The sequence below is a fragment of the Syngnathus scovelli genome, chromosome 10, assembly GCF_024217435.2.
Source record: "Syngnathus scovelli strain Florida chromosome 10, RoL_Ssco_1.2, whole genome shotgun sequence".
Lineage (NCBI taxonomy): Eukaryota > Metazoa > Chordata > Actinopteri > Syngnathiformes > Syngnathidae > Syngnathus > Syngnathus scovelli.
The window spans coordinates 2658314-2678123 of NC_090856.1; the positions used below are offsets into that span (position 1 = coordinate 2658314).

Here is a 19810-nt window from a genome sequence, read left to right on the forward strand (position 1 = left end):
GTCAAAATCCCATTAAAAATGTATTAAAATCCCCAAAATGGAGATGAATAAAAATATGTTACCATTCGGTTAAAATGTCACCATTATTTATTCAAAAAATATCTCTCTAAAATATTGTGTAGTAAAAACATCCAATAAAATCCTATTAAAATAATTTATAGTTGGTGCTATTATGTTACCTGTTCAACAAAAAATGCCAGTATGATTGTTGATATGACAAAATCCGATTAAAATCCCGATAATATCTCAGTCTTAGGAAATGTACACAGCAAAATCCCCTTAATGCGGCTTTTTAACCGCGCGAGGACAAAGCGACCTCCGCGGTGGCCCATTAAATGAGATATTTTTACGAGGGCCGACACTCGACACCCTTACATCATTAATTACACTAAGGCCCGGACAGCGGGAGCGCGTCACTGAGCCTCGATTACTTCACTTGACATGTATGCGCGTGCGTTTATGACTTGGCGGCTACGTCATGCTGTCATCAAGCATGGCGGCTAGGCATCAACCACCCCCTAGAAAATGACAAAATAGACTTTAAACGTCTTAATCCGTGCTGTTCATCGTCCCGCCAACGCTACGATATATCCCGTTCACATGTTGGCCCGGCAGCTGACGGAAGCGAAGACGGCTGTCAGTCATTGCGGAACATCACTCTTGAAAGTGTGTGCGTGTGTGTCGGGGGGGTTATATGGACATACTTGAGTGCGTGAGCGTGTGTATATTCCACCGGGTGACTAATGCAGGGGAAATCCACATGAGTCAAAAGGACCAGTGTCCGATGCAACGCTGATAATTTATGGCCTATACGCTAAAACTGCCTGGCAACCGGGGCATTGTTTCGCCGAACCGTACCACACGCGATATTCTCACTGGGAATACACTAAAAGCAAAAGCTAAGTGCAACAATGGCAACTATTTGGCCTCCTAATGAGGTCTGCAGTCAGAATGAAGACCTGTTAGAACCTCAGCGATGTTATTCATATGAGAAAATCGTGAGAAAATTGCGATATGATTCACTTCAAACAAGATACGATTCATTCCAATTATGTTAATTCTTCGAACTGTTCTTTCTAATAATTACGCTGTTTGATTCACTCTAATACAGATGTGATAAATTTCAATAAAAACCTGATTCAGTGAGATTATCCGATTTCCTCAGCATGATACGATTCACTCCAATTAAAAAACAATTTATGCCAGTTACAATGAAAACAATAAGTGGAAAATAATAAGCAGGAAATAAGAAATCAGAAGGTCTTAAATATCAATAAGAATCAAAACTTTTTTTTTTTTCAGGACTTCAAATCCTGTTTGAATTTCAAGTTATGTATGACACACGTTTTCAAACGGCTAGACGATTGTAATACGTTTATTTATTTTTTCTTTCGCCCACATGGAAGCTTCCCACGGTGTCATGGATTTTTATTTTGTCACCGCGACTCGTCATTGTGATCTTATGTTGTCCTCGCGTTTGAGAAAATGAACGTTGCCTGCGGCAGGCGGGAAAAGATGATGAGTCAGAGTGCAATAATCCAAAGGAGGAGTTGTTTGCTTCATTGGGAACATTTTTTTTTTTATGTATCAGAATGTTCCTGACTAACTATCTGTCACGGCCTCAAGAAAGAACATAGAATTAAAAGTACGTTTACTACTATGAACTGGCACGTTTAAATTACAGCTAATGCTACCATTGCTAAGAGCCATCCATCAATCTTCTTTTCTAAACTACAATCTCCAATTTTTATTTCCGAGTGAGGCGGATTTGCTAACCACTAGCCCACCCACCGTGTAGCAAGGCACCAGGTCGTGCAAAACAAAGCAAAACATCAAACTGTAAACTTCAAACTTGCTCCTCGACAAACAAGTTGAACTGGATTTGTGTGTGTGATTTGTTTTTTTCTTATCGTTTCACTTTTCAAACACACTGATGTTTTTTTCCGGGTGATCACGATCCACGATTTCCTCCAGCCGCTGCCAATTGTGATGGAACAAAAGTCAAACGGTTAAAATCCACCACTGAACCAGTTTTATCCCGCGTTTTTTTATTTGTTGTTTTTTTCCCACTGCTGTCACTTTGCGTGGTGTTAATGACACAAACATGGTCATCAGTTTCTCTTTTGTCAGTTTGCAACTGACACTAACTCATTTCAAATCCTTCCCTGGTGCTAATCCCTAATCTGACGTCGCTTGGCGGGGGAAACGGCTAAGAATTCGGACAAGGGTGACGATACTTTACACGGAGGGAGCAGCTGGCCGCCGCGACCTGCTTCAGCACTTCTGCGCGGTAACACGATCGTCCCGCGCTCGAAACTGTCCGAAAGATAGCGCATGACGCAAAAGTTGCGGAGCGGTGTTTGGCGCGACCACGGCCCGCAGTATCCCGGCAACAGCCCCGCGGGTGACGGGGTGCCATTGGAGCGCCTCCGCACCAATTAAAAAGCATTTCTCGCCGAGGGTGCGACGACGCAATGCCGACACGTTAGCATGAATTTACACTGGGTAATCCAAGCGTCAAGTTCAAGTGTCTTTTTTCACCGGATACATGTTTTAAAAATAAAACATGCTGTCCACGTTGAGGGACACTGGGGACGAAAGAGAAACATTCCGTAGGGTCGCTGGTGAGAAGATGGATGCGCGGGTATAAAAAAGGCACGCTGGAAAGACGCAAATACAACAAACAGAGACATCGCTAAAGACGGATTGGACGGTGACCTCAAGGATTAAAATAATAATCCCAAACCAAGAATCACGCCGACTCCGATAAGATTCGATTAAATTACGATAGTTTACAATTCACTCCAATTAAGAAAGCGATCACTCCAATGATACACTTCCGATTTACGATTTGATAAAATGATTCGATGGCAAAATGCGTAACATAATTACACGCCATTTACCATTTAAGAGACGAATGAATATGGAAAATGAAAGAATCGTAAAATTGTGCTGTGATTGGCCGGTCTGCGTTCACACACAATCACCATTTTGTAACGACCTTGACTTTTGTTTCTATTTGCCGGGCGTTTCTTTACACTTTGGCCAGGCCTATTCATGCCCGCTGAGTGACGTCAGGCCGCTAATTGGAAGGCTTTAGAGAATCGACATTGCTATGAGCGCATGCGAAAGCCGATCCCGCGGCGGAATGTTAGCCCTGTCAGGTAGAGGGCCAGCTTCCTGCGGCGTAACGTCACATGTCAATCCGACGGCGACAAGCTTCGGGGACGGGACCCGGCGCAACTGTTCGTTTCTGCGGGGACGTTTCCGTTCAGCTCGTCTTACTAAAGCCACACAAACTTGTCGTGGGCGGGCAAGGATGCTGAGGAATGTCTGCTGCTCTTTCAGTGGACTAATACATTTCACGTTTAGACTATTTAAATTTACTAATTAATTTTATGGCTATGGCAAAAGCTTCATAACAGCATCAAACAGAATAGCAGTAAGCGATTCACTTCCGCAAAATCAATCCAATTCATGCCAATCGTAAAACGATTCAATCCAATTAAAACATGATTCCCCCAAATTGTGAGTCACTCCGATTATAATACGATTTGATCTAAATAAAATTCAATTCACTTCAGTTGGAGTATAATAAGATTCACTTCAATAAAAATGATTCATTATAGAAACATTCACTTCAATTACAACGCAATACTGTACAGTATGTGGAAAAACACAAAGTATTCAGGATTCAAACAGTTTGCGTCCAACCAATGAGGAGGAGACGCACGTGTATTGTGTACCCAAACTTTATAAGCATGACCAATTCACATTTTAAAGTGTAATTAAGGTTCAAAAATGCCCTGGGGTACAAATGCTGTGTTGTTGTTTTTGTAACACAAGACATGGTTATTAAACAAGTAGGGTGTGTGTGTGTGTTTCAAATCTGCAGACGAACTAAGAACCTTGCAGGACTGGTTTGTGGAGCCCCCGGGGGGCACCCTGCGGATCTTGCTCTCCATAGCACAAAGTCACCAATCATGTCAACTATGCATCCTCCTGACAGGCGTTCACATATATCAAGTCATTCCAAATGATCTCGGGAGGGACGCGATGACAAAAGCCCTGAACTTTCACTCATGACGGGGAGGGGGGGGGGGGCCACCAACGAAAAGGATCCGGTGGCAAATAATGAACACTTAGGGTAGTTCATTATTCCCGCCTATCTTTTGTTTTGTACGTGTGTGTGAAGGGCGGAAAATGTGATGAATGTGTCATCAGTCAGTTTTTCCGTGTAATTTGCAGACACGCAAAATTGCTCCAGTTGGGCCCCGCCCCTAGGCAGTCGCTTCCCAGTCATCCTGAAAGTGTTGCAACACATCATGCCAGACAAAAGGAAAAAGCAGCCATGCCAATTTTCTTTTATCACGATCTCTTCGTGAACTTCCTCTCTCTTCTCTTTGTCCCTAAACCTAACTTATAACCCTTAAAATTTCTTTGTGATATATTCTGTGCAGCCCAAGAGTTTTCCGAACAAAGTTTTGTTGGTGGAACATGAATTAAACAGGCAAAATCCACCCGTTTTTATCCAAATCTAGGACGGCCATTTTGGAACTTCCTGTCGACTGAAAATGACATCACAATTGCCTCAGTGTCAACCAATCACGGCTAATCTTTCTGAACCTGTTGTGATTGGTTGAGACCTGGAAACCGTGATGTCATTTTCAATCGACAGAAAGTTCCAAAATGGCCGCCCCTGATTTGGATAAAAACGGGTTTGTTTGGCTACTTTACTTATATTCCACAAACGTAGTCTTAATCAGAATACCGTGTTTGGACACATATTGTAAAAAAAGTTCTGGGTTGACTTCCTCTTTAACGCCTTCACTATCCTTTATGGCCAAACCTTTCTTTTACTGCTGATCCTTACCCCTAAAACACACCCCAAGGCCTTAAACATACTTCTATATCCAAACTATAAATTTCCAATCACCCCTTTAAGCTTACCCCTAAACCGAAATCCTAAACGTTCTTCCCCTTAACCTTAGCCCTACCCTTTCGCCTTAACCCCTAAACACCTCCCCTCCAGCTAATCGGCAGGTCTGGAATGCATTTGTAAACTTTTTTTTTTAAGGACCACGCCAACCATTCAAAGTCGGCTTAAGCTTGCATGTGAGGTGGCAATGTGCCAACACAATCATAAACGCATCGCTGAAATGCAGCTTCATCCTAAAACACCGGCTTGAAACAACGTGCTGCGTCCGACACGTGAGCTGAATTGATTTTTCTTGTCATTTGTTCTCACTATGCCATATATGACATCTTAGGTGAGGAACACCTCTGTCTTTCTCTCTCTCCCTCGCTCACTCAATCACACAGTCATCAGTAAAAGAAAAAAAAAAAGAAAGAAATCTTTCATCGGGTGAGGCCTTTTCAAAACAACACGTCGCCAGAGTTATCAAAACAACGTGAGAAGAAGCTGCTGAATAGATTGCAGCCATCCAAAATGTAACATGAGTCCAACGGCCTGCTTCAAATCATGTTGCACATGAACAAGTGGAACATCAGAGCCACCGGAATGTCCATGCCGCCTGACCAATAGACAACGTCCAGGGTAAAAATGGGACTTTTGTTTCAATCAAATAAAATGCATTTTGTTGCGATCAAATAAAATGAGGCTGTTCAGAAAAACTCCATTGAATAAATTAAAAATGAAAAAAAAATCCATGCAATAACTGCAAATTCATTTCAATAAATTGTCATTAAATAATTCTAAGCTACCAATACTAACAATTACACCAACAGCAATATGACTGATTTATATGAAATTTAAATAAATTAAAAATAAAATAGAAGTAACATTACTTGATTAAAAATGAATAGAAATGTTATAGAATGATTAAAAATCACATTAAATGAAGAAAATTAAGTATCAAATAGTTTCAACATAATGATGACCTGAACTTTTTACACTGCATCCCGATCAAGTATGGTGACCTTTGGCTCTCTCCTCCTCTCCCTACCCAGCAGCAGCACCTCCTCCCCATCCCTCCCGCGAGTTGCCAAATATGCGACGTGGATACGGCTGGCATGTTGTACATTTGAGAGCGAGACAGGCGACAGCTGTGCCGCTCCGGTTTCACCAGATGTCCCTGTCCTCCCGCATGCGCTGGACTGTACATCTACCGCATCCCCATAAGCCGTTGACAGATGCTTCATCTTGTTGTCAAATTCAAGAAATACAATCAAGCCAATATTTAAAAAAAAATAATCATACTCTGATACCACTCAGGCTAATCAATTTTCCTTCACTCCCAGCAAGTTTGTGATTTGTTTTCCTGTTTCTTGAAGAAATGTCCGTTCATCTGGGATGCGGTTGCTAGGGTTCCACGGGAGGCCAAGGTTCGCCCGGTAGCGGAATCTATCGGGAATGCCAGACATGGGAATGCGACGGGGAAAGCGAGAGGCGACCTGGAACGGCCTGGCTCAGACGTTCGTGTCGGGATGCTGGAGGCGCGTCGCATAAGACGAATTCTAGCGGCCGCAAATACCTGCAAAGCCCTTTTCGCGGGAGAAGGCCATTTTGCTTGCTTGTTTGGTAAACATCTTCCAGCTGTCGAGGGAGTTAGCGCTGGTTGCTAACGGCCTAGCGGCGCCACCATGTGTTGTCGATGCACTAAGTGTGAACGAGGCGACGTGTGCGGGGGACCCAGTATGTGATACATGCTGGTTTTATTTATCGGTAACACACACTTGCACACACACAGGTACACACAAACAGCCAGCTGTCAGTGTTGTGTCTGGAGGCGTTTTAGGTGAACGCGGCCACTTGGAGAAGTGTCAAATCCGCGGAGCCTCCCGACTATGTAGGCCGCTACACACCCTGAATTCTCAGTGGCTGGCCTCGGACACAAAAGCCGTCCAATAAACACCGAGTAGCGTTTTGCTTCACCGCGGCCCCACCTTAGCTGCTGCGCTCAGTCAGCAGTTATTTCACAACGCCAAACTTAAACCTTTCAATCCAAACTTGAGTTAAAGCAATAAAAAAATACTACATGGTGGAAACTTCCTAGCAGGATAGTAGAATTGCTAGAGGGTAGAAAAATCTAAAGGAGAAGCTCGCAGCTTTTTTTCCCCCAATCACGAATATTCTTGGAAAATGAGTAACTCTGCTTTGAAATTGGCTAGCAGTGCACAATTTGGGAAGATGATTAAAAATGTTTAATTTGTTGGGATTCTCAACTGATGGAAAATAATCGGAGGGAGGAACACATTAATGAGGAGTATGTAGCCGCAGGTAACAGATTACCTGGGTAGCCTGGAATGCGATGATTGGTTGGGAAAGTCACTTGGACTAAGTACAAGAAAACATCAAGTTCACCACAGTTTCGGCAGCCAATTATTTTTGCAATATTATTCGTGATTTTTTCCTGCCCTGCAATCCATGTTCCACGTTTTACACAAGTTTCCCAGCCCGCTATCAAGTCGTCTGCCTCCGTGTTTTCCGCATCGCTAGCAACTATTATGTCTGCATGTTGTCCGATCTCCTAGCAACTCCTTTGCGTTACCAGCTCCGCTAGCAACAAGTTCTGAGTTCAAGTCCCAAGTGATTAGGATAAGACAGGCAGGTTTCAGCGCGTAGCAAACATTAAGAGGGCGTATCCTTAGCTTACAGAAAATGACAACTGGGGGGGGGATAATGACATTCACTTATAAGTTATACATGAAAAAAGAAGTTATATTAGCTCTATTTTGATTTGTGTTATAATTAGCTCTATCCACACTACTTCATTAAAGTATCAACAACACCTATCAGAAGAAAACGTGGATTCCTTTAATTGTGGTTAAATAGCCTGAGGGCAGAAGCAAATGTGTAATTCCTACATCAGGAGCAACTGAGGACACACAACACACCCACCCACCCACACACAAGTGCAGATTTACTGAAATACTGCATATGGCTTTCAGTCAAGTCACATCAAGGAAAAGCTAGTTAATTAAATTTAAACGACGTCCATCTATAATACAAAACTAGAAGACTTGCTACCAGAGCACGAGGAACTCTACTTTCATAGGAATTACATCTCTCGAGGGCTTTTTTTTGGGTGCAGTCAAGGTCAGCGTGGTGAACATCTTTTACTACCTGAAGAGGAGGCTCGTAACAAGACGTATGGACAAGGTGTTAAGCTCGAGGCCAGAGCAAAGAGCTTGATCCCACATGAGACACGACCTCACTCTGGGAGGAAACAGGTTAAACCCTCTTTGCGGACCCCTCGGGTGCTGATACTCAATACCCGGGTGAAGAACTCTATGTGCCACTTTACCTCGTGGAGCTACATCTGGACGATATGCTCGTTAAGATACTTAACCTCGTTTCCTGCCCGGAGAGAGCGCCAAGGCTTGACTTTGCCCAAATACAATTTGTTAGAGAAGAACTGCATGTGCAGAACTCAAGCCAGCTTAATGTTAAGTATCAGAAGAACAGAGGCTACTGCGTTAGAAGACACAAACAAAGCATGGCCGAATAAAATCACAGAATTTGCAGGGGGGGAAAAAGCACATGAAACAATTGTTTGTAATCACCAAGCCATAAATATTAGAGGGAAAGCGGTTATTGTGTTAGAAGCCCAAGCAAAGCAGTGGAAACAAAATTCCATGTGAAATGTACACAAAAAAATATGTTTGCAAATCAATTTTTTTTTTAAATTTCATACTATTCAACTCAAGTGACACAATAAATCAAATTGCATAAAAAACAGAAATCTTTATTTATTTATTTATTTTTACAAGTTATTTGTTGATGCTATAAATACAAATAAAAACCAATACCTGCTTTGCTGTAACAAAATACCCGCTTTACCGTCACAACACAATCAAACGTAACCGTAATATAAATAAGACTATAAAGTTTGTGTTATAATCTGCCCAATAATTTCCTACGAGGCCCCTTTTTAACTGGAATGCAAACGACAAAACTCCACACATTCATCCATCCATTATCTACCGTTTAGTCGGGCTTGGGTCGTGGAGGCATCAGCTTCAGCAAACTTCCTTTTCCCCGGCCGCTATTTCTTCCAGCTCTTCCGGGATTCTAAACACACAAGTACTGTGTAAAAATACAGACACACAATTGTATGTTTGTGATCACAAGATGTGTAATGTCTGGTGTAATTGGGACATCAGCTGCCGTGATTCTCAGCGGACATAAAGGAAGCGTCAACTGAAAACACACAAGTCTAGCTTTTGAAAAATAGACAATTTGGTGTTTCTAAAGATAAAGTGACAACCGTATTCCCTTCTGTGCTTTCTCGGAGGAGGCTGAACGGCGTGCTGAGTGACTTTTTATGGGAGAAACAGCGAGAGGAAGAAAGGAGTCCCATTGCGTGACAGACAAATTTGCATCAAAACAAGGTGCTTTAAGTTGGCCATCTTCAGCTTGTTTTTGCTTTAATAATTCTAAAACTAAATCGTGCCAGATTGACCGGTTCAAAATTTAATTCCCGAGTCGGCAAAGGAGCAAAATAACAGCAAAAAAAGGGAGGAAATGAATGAAAGTACCAAAGGAAGCTAGCGCTAAAAGCCGAGGTTTCCCCGCGCTATGCAGTAGCCCATTTTGTTGGTGTTGCCCAGGAAGGACATGAAGCCAAAGTAGGCCTTGATGGAGATGTCCTGGTTCAGCAGCAGGACACCATTGGCCTTCCCGGGTACCGGCTTGGCTTTGTGGGCCTTCTGTGCCGCCTCTTTGAGCTGCTCGCGGAAGTTCTCCATCTGCGGACAACATGGCAAGAGTCAGAAAAGTGCAAAAATGAACAAAGTATACACTGATGGGAGCTTACGTCGCAAATGGTGGCGAAGGCTTCGTCGATCATTCTCACGGGATGAGACGTGAAGGTCATGTATGGCAGATCGGTGGCGAAGGGGTTCCACCAGGACAAGAGGGTCGGCTCTCTTAAGCGGTCCCAGAAGACCCGCAAGCCTTCACCAGCGCGGCTGATCACATGGAGACATTTTTGTTATACTCTAATTGCATCTTTTTTATTTATTTTTTTAAATCGTTTGCCCAAAATATTTTGCAGTTTCAAGCAATATTTATCTAATTGTTTTTTTTAGTGGGTAATGTAGCCTAGTGCTTTCTAGTATTTATGTACTCTTTTTTTTTATCTGTATATTTTTCCATTTTTTAATTTTTGAATGTTTTTGCTAATTTTTTAGCATGTTTTTTCATTATATATTTAGTTCCATGATGACTTTGCAAAGCAGATCTTTTGTGTTTGAGTCAAAAATATATATCATACATGGAATATAAACAGTAGCAGCCCTCTGATGTCTCTCCCCCCCCTAAATTATGACTTCCCTGCAGGGGACAAGCAGATCTGTGGGTACTCAATGACATTAGCGCCCTGCGGGGGCTCGCTCATTATGTGAGCGTGATCTCCAACTTAAGGCTAATCAACAGCGTCTTCGTCATATTCTGTCTTCTGCCTGCGTGCTCGTTTTTAAGGGGAACATACCAAAGGTTTTAATGAAAAAGCCCCGGGGCTCCGTCTTTTCTAGGCTAGATGAAGCAGCTTTCAATGAGTGAACCGAGACACAGGTCTTTGAAAACGTTCCTCACAACTCTGCGTGATGTTTGTCCATCAAATGTATTCGAGGCCCGATGATTCTAAAAGCGTGCTATCAGAGGAATATGCTACCTTTGTTTGGGGTTCACAGGAAGTTCAAAAATAAAGGGTGATGCTACAATATTTACGACGGCTTGATGATTGTGTGGAAAAAAAAAAACTTCAAAGATGACTAAATGCCTGAAGCTAGCTAGTGTCGTTGACTGGAAATTACGCAACGCTCGTATAAATATCGTTTGATTAATCGGTTAGATCAGCGTTGGCGCACCCCTCAAAAAGAGAAGAAAATGTCATAACAAAAGCATTTCTAGCGAATATGGCATTGTGTTAGTCACGCAAGCCTGCAAGTTAAAGGAACACTTTCGGAATGACATCTCAAACAGCTTTGACACCTAAGAACATTTCTTGAGCGTCGTAGGACTACAAATTATTGAATAGTTGCAGAAGATGGGGACGAACAAAACGGGACGAGCCCAGATATCTTTCCCAACCACTCATCGTGTGTTCATTTTATTAGGAACCTTGCACAAGATTCAATCCAAACAGCCCCCGAGGCAAAACAAAAGCGACGAAGACTCGCGAGCGTAACCCACGGCGTGCGAAGGAGGAGCTATGTCACGGCCACAAACATCCAGATGTGTTTACAGAAGAGCTTTTAGCAATGACAATGGCGCACAGGAACATTTTGTGCAAGTGGGAGGAAAGTGGCACAAAAGCAAAGCCCAGACTCAAAAGACTGATTATGTTTCCTCAGAGGCGGGTTAGGTGGGTACACATTGGCCTTTGTGAGTGCACTGAGCTATGGCCTTCGTGTAAATGTCGACGTATATGAATATATATTTAAAAAAAAAAAAAAAAAAAGAGCTTTGTGAATTCCAGAGGTAAGCTATCAACGGTGAGCCAGGGCAGACCAGCCCAAACAGGTAGAGAGTAGGGCGGGGCTTTTTTTTTTAGCCAGAGGCCTTGGACGTCTTGGAGTTTTGGACTTTCACTCCGACTGACACAACCTTGGCCTTTGGCACTCTGTGAGCTGCTCAAATTAGAGACCATGTGAGGATGGATAGAAAATGGGAATTGATCAAATGCTGGAGAAGTGGTCTTCATACATATGCAGACAAATTTTTTTTAATGACCCTAAAATTGTCAATTGAATAAAATTTGTTGGACAAAAAAAAAAATAAGAAGCTGGGATTGAATGCAAGGCCAAAATTCCATTGTCTTTTCGGACAAGCCTATCGAATCACGTGTCTAAGTTCAACTTGCTTAAGGGGCTGAACTTTCCTTCCCTTCGTCCACTTCCATGAACTCATGATGTCATCCTTCATCCTGCACCTGAAGGTGAGGAAGGTAAGGAAATCCACCCTTGACTGACCTCCCCCTTGAGCGCTCCACTTAATCCGTCCACGGTGTGCACCTACACCGAGAGAACGACTGTATTCTGAGCTGGAGGGCGAGTGATGGGGGGAAAAAAAAAATCCTCCTGTGGGCGCTTGGGACGCGTAAGTCAACACGCAAGATAAATAGAGTGCAGCTCCAGCTGTCATGGCAAGTGTCCCACATTGTCTGGGGGCGAACAAACAAATGTGCACTGATTGCTCAACAGCGCCTGAAGCTTCGCCCGCCCATAGGTGCGTACGTCCAACGGAGGGTGCGGAGCGGCCGCCCAGAAACAACACGGGCAAAGGGTGCCAAGATTTGAGAAGGTCGAGGCTTTAGGTGTTAGAATTAAGTCCACCGCTCGGTTTGGAGGTTATACGCATTGCTCTCGAGGTGAATACATTCAGATCATTGCTACGCCAGGAACATCACATATTTATGGCTCTTCATTAATTTATACATGATGGAATATTTAAGAGGAAAAACCCTGCGCACTTTGTGTTTTTAGGAATGTGAATATTTCATGTTGCTTGCTTTTGGAGTTGAATTGTTGTTCTAATATGTCATCATATTTTATTCAATGTTGCGTTGATCAAAATGAGGTCAAAGCAGGTATTATGCGAGGATTGTCTTCTTGCAGCATGAAAGGCCTAAAAAGGATTTCATGGGTAAGATGGGAGCGTCCCTGTTCCTGTGGAGCACCAATCGGGTTCTTGAGTGGTGCGCTTATTGCCGAGACAAACAGTGGTGGAAATTTGCAACGCAGCAGCAGCCTCTGCTGGCAGGAGGGGTTAGTGACAACCTTACCAAACTTGAAAACCCTAATCGTGGCTTGGCCCAAACTTTAAAACCCTAACGCTGTCTTGAAACCACAATGTGAGACAATAAACTCAGATTGAAGCCCTACTTTGAAATCCAAACACTGCCATGAAATCATAAATCAAGTTTGAAACTTTGCAACACTCATTTCAAACCCTTTGTCAAAACTCAAATATGAAAACCTAACCATAGTTTGGATGGATGGATGGATGGATGGATGGATGGATGGATGGATGGATGGATGGATGGATGGATGGATGGATGGATGGATGGATGGATGGATGGATGGATGGATGGATGGATGGATGGATGGATGGATGGATGGATGGATGGAAAAAAAAAGGCTGAAACTTTTTGGCCTAACTTGGCATTTTTCTCACGGATCACTTTCCCGCCAGGAGGTGACAGAGTGACCTCGTCGCAAAATGAAGACACTTCCTGCGGGAGGCGGAGAAGAGAAACGCAAGAACGTCGCCTTGGCTTGGATCCGTCTTTCTCCCTCGACTGTCCCGCGTGCCTTCCGCCGCCGACTCTTTTATGTATAATTTAAAGGAATGCGCGCGAGATAAAGCCCGGAATAAAGACGACGCTCTCTAAGCTCTTCACAGCGCATTACATTTTATTCATCAAATTAGCCGCCGTCGCAGGGCTATCCCCTGAGCCGCCTTTAAAAAGGTTCACATCAAAAGGACCGCCTTCGTTTTAGCCGCTAATCAGTCGAGTGACAGCTCCAAGTGACAGCTCTGCACTTCTTAACATTGCAGAAAAGGGGAAAAAAAAAAAATTGCACGCTCTTGCGACGTCTCGTTTGAGCGACGCTAACCTATCGACAACGAAGTATTAGGGTCACACCGAAATGGGGGGGAAAAAAAGAAGACCAGAATGAAGTTTTTTGTCATAAAAGTGCTTCGATACTAAGACATCGATACCACTCAACCGTCTTGACGCATCTTCTGAGTTGGAGGACGATAGAAAAGTAAAAACTTTTAGTTGAGCGCAAATGAATGGGGAACATTTGAGGTAAAGAAGAAACCCTCGTCTGCAGAAGCAAAGGGAATTTTGTTTCTTTGTGTAAAGTAAAGCGGAGCACGAGCCGTCTTAATTATAAAGAATTTGGGAAACTCTCGAGGCAGAGTCTCTTTTAATTAGCTCTTTAAATCCAACAAAGAGCTTTGGCGCACTAAACTAAGCTAATGAGCCTGAAGTGTGGTTTGATGTACTTACTGAAGTACGGAACTGGGCGGGAAGGTGAAGTTCCCGTAGCAGATGCGATCAATCATGTTGAGCGGGATCTTCTGGACCTGCTCGCACTGGAACATGATAAAGTCGTACTTGCAGATCAGCAGGAAGTTGTCGGTGATGATGGTCAGGCGCTCCTTCTCGTTGTTCCAGTGATCCACCCTGAAGTCAAACATCATGTTTGCTTTTATTTATGGCTGCAGCAACCCTGGTACCATATGGCTAAGTGAACTCAAATTTTCCACTTCCTTTTTAGTACATTAATTGAAAATTGGACAAAACAAGCAGAAAATACAGCTATTACCGGCAACAGTCATTCGGTAAATGGGAAAATGTTTTTTGTCCTCATCCTGGCTAGTCCATTAATGTCTGAAAGAGCACTGACAGGATAATTGATCATCGAAACTCTCAGACTTTACCGTTGTTTTGGGAGAAAGGCTGAAAGAAAACTCTACCGCAAACGTCAAAGTGGGTTCAGGTTAACAAAAAAAAAACATCAGGAGGCTATTCAGTTTTGTACAACAAAAGCCCATTTCATCAATTTCCGTTCTGTTTTGACCCAAGCAAAAAAGTTATTTAAAAAAAAAAAAAAACTAAGTATCTTACCATTCAAAATGAACAAGCATGTTCTCTTTTCTTGCCGGGGAACATTTTAATACAAAGGAAAATGCTACTTTTAAATCATGGGGCTTTTATCAAAGTCATGGCGATTTGTGTGATTAAAACCTACACAAACACACACGTACACCTTTTGTTGACAGCCTGCAGTAATAGTGTGTTACGCATTTCATAGATGCTGAATGACGCAAGAAAATTCCAGCATCCAACTGGTTTGGTCGATCTGAAAGTGACTTTCTGGAATCTCTACTTGGCCTCCATTTTGTCAGGCGTATCTGAAACTATTCATGGTATGCCCGCAACTGAAGTGAAGGAGAGGCGTCTATTCGCGGTAACAATTTTGAATCCGTCCGTGTGGTTCTTATCTTCTTTCCGGCGTCCTAGTGTGTTATTTTCCCACTTACTAAACGATGTAATTGATATGATGCAGGAGTGAGCCTGAACGTCAACAGGAAATGTGCGTACGAAATGAACTCACTCTGCCATCAGCCAGATGCCGAGAACGTTGCCGTCAATTTGTGGATCCACCAGAATTTTAACATCTTTGACGGCTTGGTGCAGCGTACCAGGCTGCAAGGGGGAAAAAAAAAACAGATGTCACATGTGAAAGGCACAGGTGGTGGAAGAAAAAGAACTGAATAACAACAAAATGCTTCAAATTATGAGTATTAATTGGACTTTCATTAAGAGACAGGTTAGCTTTGTTGACACCTTGGTGTTATTTTTTTAAACATTTTGGCTAGACTTAAACTAAAAAGGTTTTAGAATTCACCCAATTCAGTATTGAAAAATGCTTAATGACTTGGGTGATACTGTTAATTGACCTCACGACAAGATTTAAAAAAAAAAAAAAATCATGGTCTAACAAGCAAAATGTGATTAAAATTCTTTGGCTGAAGTTATGGAGGAAGGTCACAAGTTAGTTTTAGTGCGTTCAATTTTTAAAAGTTTTTCTTTCCACACGTTCTGCTTGGTTAAAACGCGAGGCCTCTACTTAATAATTCATGTGACGTATTGAAATTAAATCACAATTTACCCTGAGGACGAAGAACTTCTTGCCTTTAAATTGACTCAGAGACAGCGGTGGCTCTCCGGATGGGTCTCCGAACTGGCAATGGCTCACTGTGCGGGTAGTCGGCGGCTCCTCAACTTTTGTGGGGGGCGGCTTCTTTGGGGGGGTCGGCGGCGGCGCCTCGGTCCCCAATGCCACCGCCGCCGCTCCCTCCTCCTTGGAAGGCTTCTTTGGGGGGGTCGGCGGCGGAGGCGACGTCGACTCGATCACCAATTCCACCGCCGCGAACGACGCCGCTGCCTCCTCCGTGGAAGCCTTTTTTGAATGAAGGAAAAGTGTTCACAAAAGTAATTAAAAACAACAAACACGCATTTCCTCACCTCAAGTAACGACATGAAAGAACCGCAGGTTGAATCAAACTGAGAGAAGCTTGAGCGGAATTTTCTAGAAATGAATCTTCGCGACAGGTGCAGCGAGAATTTCCTGCTTCCGGGTGTGGCGCGTCACGTGACCCAAACTATTTCTCAGCTCATCCAAATATCACTTTGAATAATATTTAGCAATAATTATCACTAAATCTACTACAATATTTTGTCTTGGCACAACTAAAACTTTTACAACAAGTGCATTTTTCTGTATTTTTCGCAAAGGCTATTTGAAATTTCACGATAAGGGTAATAAAAAATGTCATCCGATTAGATGACCCATTAAAAGTGAAATCCAAGACACTTTGTTTTCTTACTCTTTCCAAGTCTAATGGAGATTTAAGACATCTTTGTAGCAAAAATACATTTTCCTTTGACAGCTTTCATGCCTTGAAGGCCATTCATGCCACGACGACATTGATGCTAAAAAGGCCGAGAAGAAAGCCTGTGGGAGTCGCTAAGCATCCGTGCGGAATGTGAACCGTCACAAACATTTCTCAGACAGCTCCACGGAGTTCCCAGGTCCAACAGGGCGTTTTGAGATCCGGAACAATCGAGAATGAGTGAGAGTGTGGCCTCACGTCACAAAACCTTCGCTTGGGCTTTGATTGACATCTCAATGGCCGCTGCTATTTTTCCAGGATTTTGTGGGTGTAAAGATCTCATTGTGCAACAAATCGCCTGTCGGTTTCATTGTCCAGCGGCATCTTGAAATGCCATTGAGTGATATTTTTAGGAAGACACGCGGTGAAAATCCTTCATCAACACTGTCAGCGTTGTTTACCGAACACATCTGAGAGATGTCAAGTCATCCTCGTGTTCCAATAAAGCTGTCATAAATAATTCTGTTGTGATATAAAAAAAAAGCGTTTTGGATAAGTCCTCTGTTGTTTGGAAGACAATCTTTTTGCACATCTAGCAGGAAAATATCTTAAAATTGAACTCCTTTCTCTGCGTAAACATTTTCTAGACAGAAATAACACATAAAATATATGCAAATGGATTCTAAATCGTGTATACATTTGACTTTTGTGTTTAATCCGTTATTGCAAAGAAATTTTAGTTTTGAGTCCACCTTTTAAAATGAAATACAACTGAGCTGAATTTAGGCGGTGATTCTTTTGCATGCCACTAGAGGGTGCTCATGAACCACAATTTCAGAAACAGCGAAAAGCTTAGCTCAAAATACAAATCCTTGATAAAGTCTGTCAAACATAAACTAAAAATGTACAATATTTTTTTCCTCCCATCATTTTGTGTTGTGTTTCCCCCCTAAGATCTTCCTGCGTTGGGATTATAGCGGAGTAAAAAAAAAAAAAAAAGAGCTCAGCGTGACTCGTGGATTCCTGCTGCTACACAATACACGACTTTATTTTCTTTACGTAAGCGAGTGAACTTAGAAAGCCTTTGCCCCCATGATGCATCACTGCAGGCCAAGCAGCGAGGATAAGAATAATCCATAACGTAGTATCTAGGCCAAGCAATCAAGACGGCGTAAAATGCGGAGATGCTCCTCTATCTTCTCACCTTTACGCCTTCGCCATACGTGTTTATCGCTGATGGGCTCTGTCATGAATTAATAACCAAGTGAATAATGCACGAGCTTCCTTTTAATGGATTGCGAGCGTGTTTGACATTGTTGTGTGCTTAATGCTTGCGTGTAACTTATCATGCATCACTTTTGTTTTTGCTAGAAATAATAGATTTTTCAGCCACAATTAAACAACTAAGTATCATGCGAGTTTAAATGAATGATTTAGTGATTAAGTGAAAATATAAGTTAACTTCATTCTTTCTCAACATTGTTACGGGGCACAGAGTGTAAAAAAAGTATGTTATGCACTGTTTACGTTCAACTAAATGTCACCGTGAAGCCAATGAAAAGGAAAAAAAAAAACACTTGTAGCATCCAAAGATGCTCTGTGAACTGAAATCTCGACACGGCACGCCGACTTTTGCCTCCTCTGTGGTAGCAAACATGTCCGAGTCGTGATCCACATGGTTGTTGACGGACGGAAGTAATTCAATTAGGTTCCCGCCATGTTTGTTTACCCGCATGGAGGCTCGGTGGCGAGTAAGTGACACGGCACGGGGGCGGGTCGGTTTAGCAGATGTTTTGCGTAGACCTCTTTGACCCTTCCAAACTTCTCATGTGTTTGCAGCTCGCTGGGTCGTAGGCAGACACGGTAGCTTTTTTAGTTGTGGAAATAATGCAGGGACATGAGTGGCGGTGGAGGTTTGCGTGGGGGCGGCGGTGAGGCTTCATTAGCTTTGCAGAAGCTTGTTGAGCTGGAAATAAAACCCAAAACATTCAACAACAACAAAAAAAAAAAAACATAAAAGCTTCTCTGCAGATGACTCACGCTATGTGGAAAGGACTAACTTTTTACCCATGGCTTGAATTCTGTTGCTAACCAAAACAGCAGCACCTACTAAGGCAGGTAAACAGTCCAACATTCTCTACGCAAGATGATCTTATGTTACGGGCTTATTTTAGGATTGTAATATTTATCAGTCTTGGCTGGCCGGGAGGCCTCACGTGGTTTGCGGCGTCCATTTTGAAGTGGAGGCTGACCTGGTAATTAAAGCAAGTTCACTGCATGGTTTCCAGGCCCTTGTACACATCCCAACTTTGTCACATCACAGACAGTAACAACAACAATAAAAAAAATCAGACCGCTAAAGTCTTTATTTAAATGTTGATGGCGTCCCCCAGGCGGAAAAAGGCTGCTTTTTAAAAAGTAAGCACTTGCGTAATAATAGATGGCGTTGCAGGGGGATGTGATGTGCAGTTCAAGACCAGCCTTTGCCCCAAACTTTGTTCCCCCTGTGGCGTTAAAGAAAAAAAAAAAAAAAAAAAAGATCCTCCCTGCTGCTTTCCACACGGAGGCGATGATGCAACCACTAAGTGGCAGTGTAATTCCAGTCATGGTGAAGGCAGGCTGCACCTCACGTGGAATATTTCAACATGCTTATTGTGTAATGTGGGCTGAAGTGTCAAATGAGGCCATATTGACCAAATAGTATCTGGAAAAGCCTCACGAGGACCTTTCATTTCAAACGTGACTACTTTTGCACAAATGACTCTATTACTCAAATTTGACCTGGTTAATTTGACTCCACGTGAGGCCTTGCAAACTGATTTATGACCCTTGAGTTATAACATTTTAATTTGACCTGGGGCATGAGTCTTATCGACAAAATCTTTCATAGAGACCACAGATTTCACAAATGAGTCCATGTCTTCGTATTAATAACATATCTGGAAAGATCTTCAACGCGTGACTCCATGTGGTAGCTATTAAATTAACTTATGACTCCCAGGACTTGTTAAAGTTAGCCCTAGAGGTGCATTTTTTTGGGGGGTTACTAAATCCTAATAGGACGGCTGAGTTGAAGATCTGAAAAGCCCTCATCAAAAACTTTGGGGGCGGTGGGGGGAATGGTTGATAAATACAATTTTGTCACTTGGCACCTTCAATTCATCGTCTCTGCTCAGGCTTTTAGGACTCACAAATCAAAAGCAGCAATTTCTAGGCCACTTTTCCTTGCCAGTCACTCTGCACTCAAGGCTGCAGTGCAAAACATTTCACTTTATGGTGAATACCGTGTGTGTGTGTCGAGGGTGCTTCCTGCTGGGTATCCACGGCGACACAAGAGGCCATATAGCAACCGAGAGACTTTACAAAGACAAAAATGTCACATCGCTGACGTAAGAGAAGCCGTGGTGTGCGTCCACGTTTCTCCAAAACTTA

The 19810-nt window shown here is 42.8% G+C and overlaps 1 protein-coding gene and 1 long non-coding RNA gene across 2 annotated transcripts; one reads left to right on the forward strand and one right to left on the reverse strand.

Annotated features, from left to right (window-relative positions):
• Nucleotides 1-8692: 8692 nt before the first annotated feature.
• Nucleotides 8693-16154, reverse strand: tprg1 (tumor protein p63 regulated 1). The gene is made up of 7 exons (XM_049723461.1): nucleotides 16011-16154; nucleotides 15655-15945; nucleotides 15097-15188; nucleotides 13986-14162; nucleotides 9780-9933; nucleotides 9502-9711; nucleotides 8693-9034 (listed from the first exon to the last, which is right to left on the reverse strand). Exons 1-6 carry the CDS (start codon nucleotides 16023-16025, stop codon nucleotides 9517-9519), a joined length of 924 nt encoding a protein of 307 aa, XP_049579418.1. The 5' UTR covers nucleotides 16026-16154; the 3' UTR covers nucleotides 8693-9034; nucleotides 9502-9516.
• On the forward strand, nucleotides 10892-13368 carry LOC125970888 (uncharacterized). The gene is made up of 2 exons (XR_007482288.1): nucleotides 10892-11912; nucleotides 13160-13368. It is a non-coding gene; the product is annotated as an uncharacterized lncRNA (long non-coding RNA).
• Nucleotides 16155-19810: the final 3656 nt, after the last annotated feature.

Excerpts from the sequence above, each read along its gene's own strand:
- tprg1 (XM_049723461.1), bottom strand. Across the intron at positions 15,189-15,654 it reads AGAAGTTCTTCGTCCTCAGG|CCTGGTACGCTGCACCAAGC; the intron begins GTAAATTGTGAT and ends TCCCCCTTGCAG. Across the intron at positions 9,712-9,779 it reads CCTTCGCCACCATTTGCGAC|ATGGAGAACTTCCGCGAGCA; the intron begins GTAAGCTCCCAT and ends TGTTGTCCGCAG.